Here is a 15631-nt window from a genome sequence, read left to right on the forward strand (position 1 = left end):
CCCGCACGTGCAGGCTCCTCATTGGCTGAGGCGGCCGAGGGCGTGCCCACTCCCACTCCCGCCATCCAACCACCCACACTTTCCTCGGGGAATTCCCCTTGACGAGGCCCCACACGCACTTCCGACCTGACCCCCTGGACCAAAGGGCTCAGGATGCAAATGATTCGGGGGCATTGGGCCTTCCAGCCTTGCCCACTAGAGATTCACTGCGGGGCTTCCGAGTTCAGCACACAAATGCCGGCTGCACAGGACTTCCGTGGGCTCACCATTCACATCCTAACACACGTGTGGAAACATATGTCTGCCCACCGAACCTCTCCCCTTTAGGGGTCTCCCGACCCCAGACCCCTGCCTGAGGACAACCCCTCCCCGGACAACAATAAACCCTTGCCTCAACTTTGCGCTCCAGCGAGGTCCTCCCCAATTTCTATGCGTTCTCACTGGACACTCTTCTAGCGTTCAGGGTCCTAGCACCAAAAGATGCCAGCAGAGTGCCACATATGCTTTTCTCCCTTCAGGGCCGTTGCTCAAGACCCAAAGCGAGCTCATTTAGAAAGGCATAGGCTTCCTGCAACTTTGGATTCATTTCTGCAGCTCCTTTTCTCTCTCCGCTGCCCTTTGTTCTTCCTTTTCCTTCTTCCTTTATCATTTACTTTTTTTTTTTTTTCCTGCTTGGTGTTTTAGGGTTTTTTGAGTTGTTTTTTTTTTTTTCCATTTATTTTTAAAGTTTTTTTTTTAAATTTTGTGTTCATTTTGTTATTTTTTTGTTGCTTTTATTCTCTTTCTCTCTTTTATATACACTAGTTGACTCATACAGTCGTCTTTCGAATTCCGGGGCTCAAAATGCGGTATAACTCAAGGTATAAAAAAGGTTTCCCTCCTGGAGGAGGATGACTGTTGCTTTCCTTCTCGGTGTGTGACATGTGTTTGTTTGCTCTCCCGTCCTGGACATTATGCTTGCCTTCCAGGACTATGGGGGTTTGACCGTCCACAGGTTTACCATAGCTGGAGTGTTGATTCCGTTGGTCCTTACTAGGAAAGAAGGGCCCTGACCCCGTTTACTTCCTTAGCCTATTGCACCCCTCCCACCTCCCGCTCCCCCCATCCCATCCTAGGAGCCTACCGCTTTGTGCTTTATGATCCAAGTGCTCACACCCTTGCTGTCCTCTTACCTCCTTCCCATGGCACAGAGAAACGAGATCAGCCAGGATTTTTCTCTCTTTTGCACGGATTTCGCCCAGCATAAGGCCACCTTCCCATTCCCTGTGTCACGCCACCCCCATCGACATTCTCCTCCTCCTCCTCCTCCTCCTCCTCCTCCTCCTTCTTCAGAGGGTGTGGATGGGGCAAGCAGTAAGTCCATTTGAGACGATGGGGCGGAGGAAGATGCGTGCTGATGATGAGGGCGGACTGTGGGTGGCTCCGCTTCCTCGTGCAGGGCACGCTTGCTCGTGTTCTCGGGGGAAGATACTGCTCATCATTCTTTGTCCTCTCTACGTGCGGAGGGCATGGTGCGGCGTAGGTAGCCATGCGGGGGAAACAAGCCATCGGAACGTTCTCTGTTCCTTGCCACGCCGACTAGCGCAGTCAGGAGCCAGAGTTGGCCCTCGAGGTCGGAGATGTTCCATCGCAAATTCCCGGTCTGCCGTTTGATGGAGGGTTTGGGGTTTGAAGCCATCAGCCAAGCCAAAGAAAGAAAAACGCGAGAGGTGGTCGCTAAGGGGCCTCAGGTGCCCCTCCAGCGGGTCACGGGCCCATGAGGCAGTCGAGAAAGCAGCTAGGGGAGGACAGCTTCCCCACCGCCCCAGGCACTTTGGAGGCCGGCCGCATCTCCTCGCGTCCAGAGGCGTTTGCCCGGGGCCCAGCTGGATGAGACTGCCAGACAGGACGGGCAGAGTCGGAAGTCCAGTTGTCTTGCTATCACAATCTAGGGTAGGCTCGGGTCTTTCCTCAGTGCGGGGAGGACCTTTGCTTTCAGAAATGAACGTGGCGCGACATATCTCCACTCAGGCACCGGTGCGATGCTGGTGGAGAAGTTTCTTTGGGACTGGTTGGGTTGCCTTTCTCCCCTTGGCCTTCGTGTTGGTGCTGGTGGTGCTGGTGGTGCTGGTGGCGGTGCTCATGGCCTTGTGGATCGCTTCTCCTGTTTGGCACTTGGAGCTTCTCCAGCGTACTCCTTGCACCGGACATGGAGCCCCAGGGATCTTTGCGGACGAGCGTCGTGCCGGGGACGCGCGCATCCCCACCTCATTCCTGCCGGACCCTCCGCCAAGTAGCACGAGGCCTCCCAAGGACAGACACCCATAAAGGCTGCTTGCCCGTCTTCTCCCCGGACGCCTCTCGACGTCTGGGGCATTTTCGAGAGCCTGACCGGCCGGAAGGAGACGGTTCATGGACCTGCACCCGCTCTTCCCTGCCCCCCGAAGGGCTTCCGAGATCTTCTCCTTGCTCGGCTGGCTGTGAGCGCTCTGTGAGGCGTCTCCAGGCCGCGTCACTCACCCGAGGCCAGCGGTGCGGCCAGGGAACGGAGACGGGGAACGAAAGGCAAACCCACACCCAAAGTCCCATCCCGAGAGGACTCTCCCACCCTCGCAGAAGTGGGAGGCCCTCGGACCGTGCCCAGGCCCGCTCATGCACCCCATCACCCCATCCTCTCCAGCGACTTCCCAGCAGAGCCAGCCCTCGAGAGCTCAGCCGCTCAGGCACGAGCCCGTCCCAAGTGAACACCGAGACCCCGGGCACACTCCAGGCCCCGCTTTTCCCCAGGAGGCTGCATCACGCACACGGCCGAGAGGAACCCGCTCCTCGTCGGAACTCTTGGTGCGTCACACAGGGCGTGCCGCACACAGCGTGTGCCTGGGCGTCTGCACGCATGTGCGTCAGAGCCGACCTACCGCCACAGCCCCAGAGACGGCCGCGGCTTCTTGTTCTTCCCCTTGGTGGCTCTGGCCCTCCCGCTGGCACAAGGGCCGTTGCCGACGTTCTTCGGCCCCGGAGGCGGGGCGTCCGTGCTGGGACGGTCGAGCCGCTCGTGCTCCTGTTGGGGCGGCGTGCGGTTTCTCCCTCCTCCGTGTTTGGACTGGTGAATCACGACTGCGCCGGCAGGCAGGGCAGACTGGACCTTCCGCAGCTCCAAGGCCGGCTTCGGTCGGCTGTGTTCTTGCAGGCGTCTCCACTGCTCGAAGCTCATCCCTTCGACCGCTGTGTCCCCCGGGGACTCCTCCGACCCAGGAGCTCTGCCGCTGGCGTCTCCTGCAGGCTGCCCGGGGTCTGTGGGGTCAGCCCCGACGGGGGCCGCTGCCCCTCCCCCAGCGCCCCCTTCCCACGCACCCTCCCGGGCGTAGAACAGGACGTAGGCGCTCTGGCTCAGGGCAGCGGTCTCGTCACAGGCGGTCACCTTGGCATCGTCCATCTTATACCATTGGCCGTTGCCCGCTCGGACGTAACAGAAGTAGTGTCCTCGCTCACAGCTCCACCCGGAGTGCACCAGCACGGCATAGAGCACGTAGCCCAGTGGCCCTGCCTTCCGCTCGGACGTGTAGGGCTGCAGGTCCAAGCACTGGGGATAGCGCACCTCCTGAGCCCTTTTGGCCCCGCTCACCGGTGTGAACCGCTTCAGCACCAGCACCAGGACCTGGGAGGTGCTGTGCAAAGCCAACCTCTTGGTGGCAGGCACCTTCCGGAGACAGACGCCACAGTCATAGGCATTGTCCGCGTCCAGCTTCTCGGGCTTCACCAGCTCTCTCAGAGCTTGCTCCACACTCTGAGCCGCCGTGATATCCAGGCTGATGTCCAGATAAGGGTCGAACGTGTCCGAGACACCGAGGCAGCGGAGACACTGGATCTGAGACCTCCAGGTCCCGCCGAAGATCTGACGGATGACGGTGGTGTCCTCGGAGGCGTGGCCCGACGGCTGGGATGCACTCAAGCACCCTTGCTGCATGGCATTCAGAGTGAACATCAGAAACTCGTGGGCATCTTCCTGCTGGTGTCTGTGGAAGCCCGCCAGCAGGTCCTTGCGGGGCCGGATCACCTCTCCCGCGTGAAGGAGGGCTCGGGTCACGTGAGCTCGCATGGCACAGAGCGTGCAGGCGCTGCGGGCCGGACAGAGGGTGGCGTGCTGCTGGGACACCATCCAGCTGGCCAGGGGCGGCGTGTGGCTCAGACACTGCAGCGCCGCATTCACGTAGCAGGTGTTCCCCAGGTTCTGAAGCCCAGCCCCCACCCCCCACGGCCCCTTCCAACTCAGGGCGCCTTTCTGGCCAGGCGTCAGCCCTGCTGACCCAGGAGCCAAGTCACCCCGCTGGGGACGCCCAAGCGCCGGCGACGGCCCCTCAGGGACAGAGGGTCCCCGAAGGGCATCCGCACCAGCGGCGCTGGGCCCACAACCTTGCCCTCCGGGGAAGACGTCGAAGGGAGACGGACACACACCTCCCCCGTGCTCAGAAGCAGCCCCCGGGGCTCTGCACACAAGGCCCACGAGGGTTTCCATCTCCTACCTGCAGCTGCACGCCGACGCCTCCTTCCCTCAGACGGTCCGGCTCCAGAAAAGGGCCTGGGCCCCGCCCCCTCGGGCCTTTGGGGGCTTCCCCACAGCCCCACCCCCGCACGTGCAGGCTCCTCATTGGCTGAGGCGGCCGAGGGCGTGCCCACTCCCACTCCCGCCATCCAACCACCCACACTTTCCTCGGGGAATTCCCCTTGACGAGGCCCCACACGCACTTCCGACCTGACCCCCTGGACCAAAGGGCTCAGGATGCAAATGATTCGGGGGCATTGGGCCTTCCAGCCTTGCCCGCTAGAGATTCACTGCGGGGCTTCCGAGTTCAGCACACAAATGCCGGCTGCACAGGACTTCCGTGGGCTCACCATTCACATCCTAACACACGTGTGGAAACATATGTCTGCCCACCGAACCTCTCCCCTTTAGGGGTCTCCCGACCCCAGACCCCTGCCTGAGGACAACCCCTCCCCGGACAACAATAAACCCTTGCCTCATCTTTGCGCTCCAGCGAGGTCCTCCCCAATTTCTATGCGTTCTCACTGGACACTCTTCTAGCGTTCAGGGTCCTAGCACCAAAAGATGCCAGCAGAGTGCCACATATGCTTTTCTCCCTTCAGGGCCGTTGCTCAAGACCCAAAGCGAGCTCATTTAGAAAGGCATAGGCTTCCTGCAACTTTGGATTCATTTCTGCAGCTCCTTTTCTCTCTCCGCTGCCCTTTGTTCTTCCTTTTCCTTCTTCCTTTATCATTTACTTTTTTTTTTTTTTTTTTTTCCTGCTTGGTGTTTTAGGGTTTTTTGAGTTTTTTTTTTTTTTTTCCATTTATTTTTAAACTTTTTTTTTTAAATTTTGTGTTCATTTTGTTATTTTTTTGTTGCTTTTATTCTCTTTCTCTCTTTTATATACACTAGTTGACTCATACAGTCGTCTTTCGAATTCCGGGGCTCAAAATGCGGTATAACTCAAGGTATAAAAAAGGTTTCCCTCCTGGAGGAGGATGACTGTTGCTTTCCTTCTCGGTGTGTGACGTGTGTTTGTTTGCTCTCCCGTCCTGGACATTATGCTTGCCTTCCAGGACTATGGGGGTTTGACCGTCCACAGGTTTACCATAGCTGGAGTGTTGATTCCGTTGGTCCTTACTAGGAAAGAAGGGCCCTGACCCCGTTTACTTCCTTAGCCTATTGCACCCCTCCCACCTCCCGCTCCCCCCATCCCATCCTAGGAGCCTACCGCTTTGTGCTTTATGATCCAAGTGCTCACACCCTTGCTGTCCTCTTACCTCCTTCCCATGGCACAGAGAAACGAGATCAGCCAGGATTTTTCTCTCTTTTGCACGGATTTCGCCCAGCATAAGGCCACCTTCCCATTCCCTGTGTCACGCCACCCCCATCGACATTCTCCTCCTCCTCCTCCTCCTCCTCCTCCTCCTCCTTCTTCAGAGGGTGTGGATGGGGCAAGCAGTAAGTCCATTTGAGACGATGGGGCGGAGGAAGATGCGTGCTGATGATGAGGGCGGACTGTGGGTGGCTCCGCTTCCTCGTGCAGGGCACGCTTGCTCGTGTTCTCGGGGGAAGATACTGCTCATCATTCTTTGTCCTCTCTACGTGCGGAGGGCATGGTGCGGCGTAGGTAGCCATGCGGGGGAAACAAGCCATCGGAACGTTCTCTGTTCCTTGCCACGCCGACTAGCGCAGTCAGGAGCCAGAGTTGGCCCTCGAGGTCGGAGATGTTCCATCGCAAATTCCCGGTCTGCCGTTTGATGGAGGGTTTGGGGTTTGAAGCCATCAGCCAAGCCAAAGAAAGAAAAACGCGAGAGGTGGTCGCTAAGGGGCCTCAGGTGCCCCTCCAGCGGGTCACGGGCCCATGAGGCAGTCGAGAAAGCAGCTAGGGGAGGACAGCTTCCCCACCGCCCCAGGCACTTTGGAGGCCGGCCGCATCTCCTCGCGTCCAGAGGCGTTTGCCCGGGGCCCAGCTGGATGAGACTGCCAGACAGGACGGGCAGAGTCGGAAGTCCAGTTGTCTTGCTATCACAATCTAGGGTAGGCTCGGGTCTTTCCTCAGTGCGGGGAGGACCTTTGCTTTCAGAAATGAACGTGGCGCGACATATCTCCACTCAGGCACCGGTGCGATGCTGGTGGAGAAGTTTCTTTGGGACTGGTTGGGTTGCCTTTCTCCCCTTGGCCTTCGTGTTGGTGCTGGTGGTGCTGGTGGTGCTGGTGGCGGTGCTCATGGCCTTGTGGATCGCTTCTCCTGTTTGGCACTTGGAGCTTCTCCAGCGTACTCCTTGCACCGGACATGGAGCCCCAGGGATCTTTGCGGACGAGCGTCGTGCCGGGGACGCGTGCATCCCCGCCTCATTCCTGCCGGACCCTCCGCCAAGTAGCACGAGGCCTCCCAAGGACAGACACCCATAAAGGCTGCTTGCCCGTCTTCTCCCCGGACGCCTCTCGACGTCTGGGGCATTTTCGAGAGCCTGACCGGCCGGAAGGAGACGGTTCATGGACCTGCACCCGCTCTTCCCTGCCCCCCGAAGGGCTCCCGAGATCTTCTCCTTGCTCGGCTGGCTGTGAGCGCTCTGTGAGGCGTCTCCAGGCCGCGTCACTCACCCGAGGCCAGCGGTGCGGCCAGGGAACGGAGACGGGGAACGAAAGGCAAACCCACACCCAAAGTCCCATCCCGAGAGGACTCTCCCACCCTCGCAGAAGTGGGAGGCCCTCGGACCGTGCCCAGGCCCGCTCATGCACCCCATCACCCCATCCTCTCCAGCGACTTCCCAGCAGAGCCAGCCCTCGAGAGCTCAGCCGCTCAGGCACGAGCCCGTCCCAAGTGAACACCGAGACCCCGGGCACACTCCAGGCCCCGCTTTTCCCCAGGAGGCTGCATCACGCACACGGCCGAGAGGAACCCGCTCCTCGTCGGAACTCTTGGTGCGTCACACAGGGCGTGCCGCACACAGCGTGTGCCTGGGCGTCTGCACGCATGTGCGTCAGAGCCGACCTACCGCCACAGCCCCAGAGACGGCCGCGGCTTCTTGTTCTTCCCCTTGGTGGCTCTGGCCCTCCCGCTGGCACAAGGGCCGTTGCCGACGTTCTTCGGCCCCGGAGGCGGGGCGTCCGTGCTGGGACGGTCGAGCCGCTCGTGCTCCTGTTGGGGCGGCGTGCGGTTTCTCCCTCCTCCGTGTTTGGACTGGTGAATCACGACTGCGCCGGCAGGCAGGGCAGACTGGACCTTCCGCAGCTCCAAGGCCGGCTTCGGTCGGCTGTGTTCTTGCAGGCGTCTCCACTGCTCGAAGCTCATCCCTTCGACCGCTGTGTCCCCCGGGGACTCCTCCGACCCAGGAGCTCTGCCGCTGGCGTCTCCTGCAGGCTGCCCGGGGTCTGTGGGGTCAGCCCCGACGGGGGCCGCTGCCCCTCCCCCAGCGCCCCCTTCCCACGCACCCTCCCGGGCGTAGAACAGGACGTAGGCGCTCTGGCTCAGGGCAGCGGTCTCGTCACAGGCGGTCACCTTGGCATCGTCCATCTTATACCATTGGCCGTTGCCCGCTCGGACGTAACAGAAGTAGTGTCCTCGCTCACAGCTCCACCCGGAGTGCACCAGCACGGCATAGAGCACGTAGCCCAGTGGCCCTGCCTTCCGCTCGGACGTGTAGGGCTGCAGGTCCAAGCACTGGGGATAGCGCACCTCCTGAGCCCTTTTGGCCCCGCTCACCGGTGTGAACCGCTTCAGCACCAGCACCAGGACCTGGGAGGTGCTGTGCAAAGCCAACCTCTTGGTGGCAGGCACCTTCCGGAGACAGACGCCACAGTCATAGGCATTGTCCGCGTCCAGCTTCTCGGGCTTCACCAGCTCTCTCAGAGCTTGCTCCACACTCTGAGCCGCCGTGATATCCAGGCTGATGTCCAGATAAGGGTCGAACGTGTCCGAGACACCGAGGCAGCGGAGACACTGGATCTGAGACCTCCAGGTCCCGCCGAAGATCTGACGGATGACGGTGGTGTCCTCGGAGGCGTGGCCCGACGGCTGGGATGCACTCAAGCACCCTTGCTGCATGGCATTCAGAGTGAACATCAGAAACTCGTGGGCATCTTCCTGCTGGTGTCTGTGGAAGCCCGCCAGCAGGTCCTTGCGGGGCCGGATCACCTCTCCCGCGTGAAGGAGGGCTCGGGTCACGTGAGCTCGCATGGCACAGAGCGTGCAGGCGCTGCGGGCCGGACAGAGGGTGGCGTGCTGCTGGGACACCATCCAGCTGGCCAGGGGCGGCGTGTGGCTCAGACACTGCAGCGCCGCATTCACGTAGCAGGTGTTCCCCAGGTTCTGAAGCCCAGCCCCCACCCCCCACGGCCCCTTCCAACTCAGGGCGCCTTTCTGGCCAGGCGTCAGCCCTGCTGACCCAGGAGCCAAGTCACCCCGCTGGGGACGCCCAAGCGCCGGCGACGGCCCCTCAGGGACAGAGGGTCCCCGAAGGGCATCCGCACCAGCGGCGCTGGGCCCACAACCTTGCCCTCCGGGGAAGACGTCGAAGGGAGACGGACACACACCTCCCCCGTGCTCAGAAGCAGCCCCCGGGGCTCTGCACACAAGGCCCACGAGGGTTTCCATCTCCTACCTGCAGCTGCACGCCGACGCCTCCTTCCCTCAGACGGTCCGGCTCCAGAAAAGGGCCTGGGCCCCGCCCCCTCGGGCCTTTGGGGGCTTCTCCACAGCCCCACCCCCGCACGTGCAGGCTCCTCATTGGCTGAGGCGGCCGAGGGCGTGCCCACTCCCACTCCCGCCATCCAACCACCCACACTTTCCTCGGGGAATTCCCCTTGACGAGGCCCCACACGCACTTCCGACCTGACCCCCTGGACCAAAGGGCTCAGGATGCAAATGATTCGGGGGCATTGGGCCTTCCAGCCTTGCCCGCTAGAGATTCACTGCGGGGCTTCCGAGTTCAGCACACAAATGCCGGCTGCACAGGACTTCCGTGGGCTCACCATTCACATCCTAACACACGTGTGGAAACATATGTCTGCCCACCGAACCTCTCCCCTTTAGGGGTCTCCCGACCCCAGACCCCTGCCTGAGGACAACCCCTCCCCGGACAACAATAAACCCTTGCCTCATCTTTGCGCTCCAGCGAGGTCCTCCCCAATTTCTATGCGTTCTCACTGGACACTCTTCTAGCGTTCAGGGTCCTAGCACCAAAAGATGCCAGCAGAGTGCCACATATGCTTTTCTCCCTTCAGGGCCGTTGCTCAAGACCCAAAGCGAGCTCATTTAGAAAGGCATAGGCTTCCTGCAACTTTGGATTCATTTCTGCAGCTCCTTTTCTCTCTCCGCTGCCCTTTGTTCTTCCTTTTCCTTCTTCCTTTATCATTTACTTTTTTTTTTTTTTTTTTTTCCTGCTTGGTGTTTTAGGGTTTTTTGAGTTTTTTTTTTTTTTTCCATTTATTTTTAAACTTTTTTTTTTAAATTTTGTGTTCATTTTGTTATTTTTTTGTTGCTTTTATTCTCTTTCTCTCTTTTATATACACTAGTTGACTCATACAGTCGTCTTTCGAATTCCGGGGCTCAAAATGCGGTATAACTCAAGGTATAAAAAAGGTTTCCCTCCTGGAGGAGGATGACTGTTGCTTTCCTTCTCGGTGTGTGACGTGTGTTTGTTTGCTCTCCCGTCCTGGACATTATGCTTGCCTTCCAGGACTATGGGGGTTTGACCGTCCACAGGTTTACCATAGCTGGAGTGTTGATTCCGTTGGTCCTTACTAGGAAAGAAGGGCCCTGACCCCGTTTACTTCCTTAGCCTATTGCACCCCTCCCACCTCCCGCTCCCCCCATCCCATCCTAGGAGCCTACCGCTTTGTGCTTTATGATCCAAGTGCTCACACCCTTGCTGTCCTCTTACCTCCTTCCCATGGCACAGAGAAACGAGATCAGCCAGGATTTTTCTCTCTTTTGCACGGATTTCGCCCAGCATAAGGCCACCTTCCCATTCCCTGTGTCACGCCACCCCCATCGACATTCTCCTCCTCCTCCTCCTCCTCCTCCTCCTCCTCCTCCTTCTTCAGAGGGTGTGGATGGGGCAAGCAGTAAGTCCATTTGAGACGATGGGGCGGAGGAAGATGCGTGCTGATGATGAGGGCGGACTGTGGGTGGCTCCGCTTCCTCGTGCAGGGCACGCTTGCTCGTGTTCTCGGGGGAAGATACTGCTCATCATTCTTTGTCCTCTCTACGTGCGGAGGGCATGGTGCGGCGTAGGTAGCCATGCGGGGGAAACAAGCCATCGGAACGTTCTCTGTTCCTTGCCACGCCGACTAGCGCAGTCAGGAGCCAGAGTTGGCCCTCGAGGTCGGAGATGTTCCATCGCAAATTCCCGGTCTGCCGTTTGATGGAGGGTTTGGGGTTTGAAGCCATCAGCCAAGCCAAAGAAAGAAAAACGCGAGAGGTGGTCGCTAAGGGGCCTCAGGTGCCCCTCCAGCGGGTCACGGGCCCATGAGGCAGTCGAGAAAGCAGCTAGGGGAGGACAGCTTCCCCACCGCCCCAGGCACTTTGGAGGCCGGCCGCATCTCCTCGCGTCCAGAGGCGTTTGCCCGGGGCCCAGCTGGATGAGACTGCCAGACAGGACGGGCAGAGTCGGAAGTCCAGTTGTCTTGCTATCACAATCTAGGGTAGGCTCGGGTCTTTCCTCAGTGCGGGGAGGACCTTTGCTTTCAGAAATGAACGTGGCGCGACATATCTCCACTCAGGCACCGGTGCGATGCTGGTGGAGAAGTTTCTTTGGGACTGGTTGGGTTGCCTTTCTCCCCTTGGCCTTCGTGTTGGTGCTGGTGGTGCTGGTGGTGCTGGTGGCGGTGCTCATGGCCTTGTGGATCGCTTCTCCTGTTTGGCACTTGGAGCTTCTCCAGCGTACTCCTTGCACCGGACATGGAGCCCCAGGGATCTTTGCGGACGAGCGTCGTGCCGGGGACGCGTGCATCCCCGCCTCATTCCTGCCGGACCCTCCGCCAAGTAGCACGAGGCCTCCCAAGGACAGACACCCATAAAGGCTGCTTGCCCGTCTTCTCCCCGGACGCCTCTCGACGTCTGGGGCATTTTCGAGAGCCTGACCGGCCGGAAGGAGACGGTTCATGGACCTGCACCCGCTCTTCCCTGCCCCCCGAAGGGCTCCCGAGATCTTCTCCTTGCTCGGCTGGCTGTGAGCGCTCTGTGAGGCGTCTCCAGGCCGCGTCACTCACCCGAGGCCAGCGGTGCGGCCAGGGAACGGAGACGGGGAACGAAAGGCAAACCCACACCCAAAGTCCCATCCCGAGAGGACTCTCCCACCCTCGCAGAAGTGGGAGGCCCTCGGACCGTGCCCAGGCCCGCTCATGCACCCCATCACCCCATCCTCTCCAGCGACTTCCCAGCAGAGCCAGCCCTCGAGAGCTCAGCCGCTCAGGCACGAGCCCGTCCCAAGTGAACACCGAGACCCCGGGCACACTCCAGGCCCCGCTTTTCCCCAGGAGGCTGCATCACGCACACGGCCGAGAGGAACCCGCTCCTCGTCGGAACTCTTGGTGCGTCACACAGGGCGTGCCGCACACAGCGTGTGCCTGGGCGTCTGCACGCATGTGCGTCAGAGCCGACCTACCGCCACAGCCCCAGAGACGGCCGCGGCTTCTTGTTCTTCCCCTTGGTGGCTCTGGCCCTCCCGCTGGCACAAGGGCCGTTGCCGACGTTCTTCGGCCCCGGAGGCGGGGCGTCCGTGCTGGGACGGTCGAGCCGCTCGTGCTCCTGTTGGGGCGGCGTGCGGTTTCTCCCTCCTCCGTGTTTGGACTGGTGAATCACGACTGCGCCGGCAGGCAGGGCAGACTGGACCTTCCGCAGCTCCAAGGCCGGCTTCGGTCGGCTGTGTTCTTGCAGGCGTCTCCACTGCTCGAAGCTCATCCCTTCGACCGCTGTGTCCCCCGGGGACTCCTCCGACCCAGGAGCTCTGCCGCTGGCGTCTCCTGCAGGCTGCCCGGGGTCTGTGGGGTCAGCCCCGACGGGGGCCGCTGCCCCTCCCCCAGCGCCCCCTTCCCACGCACCCTCCCGGGCGTAGAACAGGACGTAGGCGCTCTGGCTCAGGGCAGCGGTCTCGTCACAGGCGGTCACCTTGGCATCGTCCATCTTATACCATTGGCCGTTGCCCGCTCGGACGTAACAGAAGTAGTGTCCTCGCTCACAGCTCCACCCGGAGTGCACCAGCACGGCATAGAGCACGTAGCCCAGTGGCCCTGCCTTCCGCTCGGACGTGTAGGGCTGCAGGTCCAAGCACTGGGGATAGCGCACCTCCTGAGCCCTTTTGGCCCCGCTCACCGGTGTGAACCGCTTCAGCACCAGCACCAGGACCTGGGAGGTGCTGTGCAAAGCCAACCTCTTGGTGGCAGGCACCTTCCGGAGACAGACGCCACAGTCATAGGCATTGTCCGCGTCCAGCTTCTCGGGCTTCACCAGCTCTCTCAGAGCTTGCTCCACACTCTGAGCCGCCGTGATATCCAGGCTGATGTCCAGATAAGGGTCGAACGTGTCCGAGACACCGAGGCAGCGGAGACACTGGATCTGAGACCTCCAGGTCCCGCCGAAGATCTGACGGATGACGGTGGTGTCCTCGGAGGCGTGGCCCGACGGCTGGGATGCACTCAAGCACCCTTGCTGCATGGCATTCAGAGTGAACATCAGAAACTCGTGGGCATCTTCCTGCTGGTGTCTGTGGAAGCCCGCCAGCAGGTCCTTGCGGGGCCGGATCACCTCTCCCGCGTGAAGGAGGGCTCGGGTCACGTGAGCTCGCATGGCACAGAGCGTGCAGGCGCTGCGGGCCGGACAGAGGGTGGCGTGCTGCTGGGACACCATCCAGCTGGCCAGGGGCGGCGTGTGGCTCAGACACTGCAGCGCCGCATTCACGTAGCAGGTGTTCCCCAGGTTCTGAAGCCCAGCCCCCACCCCCCACGGCCCCTTCCAACTCAGGGCGCCTTTCTGGCCAGGCGTCAGCCCTGCTGACCCAGGAGCCAAGTCACCCCGCTGGGGACGCCCAAGCGCCGGCGACGGCCCCTCAGGGACAGAGGGTCCCCGAAGGGCATCCGCACCAGCGGCGCTGGGCCCACAACCTTGCCCTCCGGGGAAGACGTCGAAGGGAGACGGACACACACCTCCCCCGTGCTCAGAAGCAGCCCCCGGGGCTCTGCACACAAGGCCCACGAGGGTTTCCATCTCCTACCTGCAGCTGCACGCCGACGCCTCCTTCCCTCAGACGGTCCGGCTCCAGAAAAGGGCCTGGGCCCCGCCCCCTCGGGCCTTTGGGGGCTTCCCCACAGCCCCACCCCCGCACGTGCAGGCTCCTCATTGGCTGAGGCGGCCGAGGGCGTGCCCACTCCCACTCCCGCCATCCAACCACCCACACTTTCCTCGGGGAATTCCCCTTGACGAGGCCCCACACGCACTTCCGACCTGACCCCCTGGACCAAAGGGCTCAGGATGCAAATGATTCGGGGGCATTGGGCCTTCCAGCCTTGCCCGCTAGAGATTCACTGCGGGGCTTCCGAGTTCAGCACACAAATGCCGGCTGCACAGGACTTCCGTGGGCTCACCATTCACATCCTAACACACGTGTGGAAACATATGTCTGCCCACCGAACCTCTCCCCTTTAGGGGTCTCCCGACCCCAGACCCCTGCCTGAGGACAACCCCTCCCCGGACAACAATAAACCCTTGCCTCAACTTTGCGCTCCAGCGAGGTCCTCCCCAATTTCTATGCGTTCTCACTGGACACTCTTCTAGCGTTCAGGGTCCTAGCACCAAAAGATGCCAGCAGAGTGCCACATATGCTTTTCTCCCTTCAGGGCCGTTGCTCAAGACCCAAAGCGAGCTCATTTAGAAAGGCATAGGCTTCCTGCAACTTTGGATTCATTTCTGCAGCTCCTTTTCTCTCTCCGCTGCCCTTTGTTCTTCCTTTTCCTTCTTCCTTTATCATTTACTTTTTTTTTTTTTTCCTGCTTGGTGTTTTAGGGTTTTTTGAGTTGTTTTTTTTTTTTTCCATTTATTTTTAAACTTTTTTTTTTAAATTTTGTGTTCATTTTGTTATTTTTTTGTTGCTTTTATTCTCTTTCTCTCTTTTATATACACTAGTTGACTCATACAGTCGTCTTTCGAATTCCGGGGCTCAAAATGCGGTATAACTCAAGGTATAAAAAAGGTTTCCCTCCTGGAGGAGGATGACTGTTGCTTTCCTTCTCGGTGTGTGACATGTGTTTGTTTGCTCTCCCGTCCTGGACATTATGCTTGCCTTCCAGGACTATGGGGGTTTGACCGTCCACAGGTTTACCATAGCTGGAGTGTTGATTCCGTTGGTCCTTACTAGGAAAGAAGGGCCCTGACCCCGTTTACTTCCTTAGCCTATTGCACCCCTCCCACCTCCCGCTCCCCCCATCCCATCCTAGGAGCCTACCGCTTTGTGCTTTATGATCCAAGTGCTCACACCCTTGCTGTCCTCTTACCTCCTTCCCATGGCACAGAGAAACGAGATCAGCCAGGATTTTTCTCTCTTTTGCACGGATTTCGCCCAGCATAAGGCCACCTTCCCATTCCCTGTGTCACGCCACCCCCATCGACATTCTCCTCCTCCTCCTCCTCCTCCTCCTCCTCCTCCTTCTTCAGAGGGTGTGGATGGGGCAAGCAGTAAGTCCATTTGAGACGATGGGGCGGAGGAAGATGCGTGCTGATGATGAGGGCGGACTGTGGGTGGCTCCGCTTCCTCGTGCAGGGCACGCTTGCTCGTGTTCTCGGGGGAAGATACTGCTCATCATTCTTTGTCCTCTCTACGTGCGGAGGGCATGGTGCGGCGTAGGTAGCCATGCGGGGGAAACAAGCCATCGGAACGTTCTCTGTTCCTTGCCACGCCGACTAGCGCAGTCAGGAGCCAGAGTTGGCCCTCGAGGTCGGAGATGTTCCATCGCAAATTCCCGGTCTGCCGTTTGATGGAGGGTTTGGGGTTTGAAGCCATCAGCCAAGCCAAAGAAAGAAAAAGGCGAGAGGTGGTCGCTAAGGGGCCTCAGGTGCCCCTCCAGCGGGTCACGGGCCCATGAGGCAGTCGAGAAAGCAGCTAGGGGAGGACAGCTTCCCCACCGCCCCAG

The 15631-nt window shown here is 60.0% G+C and overlaps 3 protein-coding genes across 3 annotated transcripts; all 3 read right to left on the reverse strand.

The window, feature by feature from the left end:
* Positions 1-695: 695 nt before the first annotated feature.
* Positions 696-7276, reverse strand: LOC147362166 (ubiquitin carboxyl-terminal hydrolase 17-like protein 6). The gene has a single exon (XM_086323383.1). The coding sequence runs from the start codon at positions 4490-4492 to the stop codon at positions 2891-2893; it is 1602 nt and encodes a 533-aa protein (XP_086179509.1). The 5' UTR covers positions 4493-7276; the 3' UTR covers positions 696-2890.
* A 664-nt stretch (positions 7277-7940) lies between these two features.
* LOC147362167 (ubiquitin carboxyl-terminal hydrolase 17-like protein 6) lies at positions 7941-8831 on the reverse strand (the record flags this gene model as incomplete). Its single annotated transcript, XM_086323899.1, has 1 exon — positions 7941-8831. A coding segment is annotated over one exon (891 nt), but the record flags the coding sequence as incomplete, so codon positions are not given.
* Positions 8832-10006: 1175 nt separating this feature from the next.
* Positions 10007-15060, reverse strand: LOC147362168 (ubiquitin carboxyl-terminal hydrolase 17-like protein 6). Its single transcript, XM_086323352.1, has one exon. The coding sequence runs from the start codon at positions 13710-13712 to the stop codon at positions 12111-12113; it is 1602 nt and encodes a 533-aa protein (XP_086179478.1). The 5' UTR covers positions 13713-15060; the 3' UTR covers positions 10007-12110.
* Between the last annotated feature and the right edge of the window lie 571 nt (positions 15061-15631).

Source organism: Bos grunniens, chromosome 11 (assembly GCF_055505025.1).
Source record: "Bos grunniens cultivar Pamir isolate PY7600 chromosome 11, Bosgru_T2T1.0, whole genome shotgun sequence".
In the NCBI taxonomy this organism is placed as follows: Eukaryota; Metazoa; Chordata; class Mammalia; order Artiodactyla; family Bovidae; genus Bos; species Bos grunniens.

Bases quoted from the DNA above. Each gene is read 5' to 3' on its own strand.
- LOC147362166 (XM_086323383.1), bottom strand. From the start codon at position 4,492: ATGGAAACCCTCGTGGGCCTTGTGTGCAGAGCCCCGGGGGCTGCTTCT.
- LOC147362168 (XM_086323352.1), bottom strand. From the start codon at position 13,712: ATGGAAACCCTCGTGGGCCTTGTGTGCAGAGCCCCGGGGGCTGCTTCT.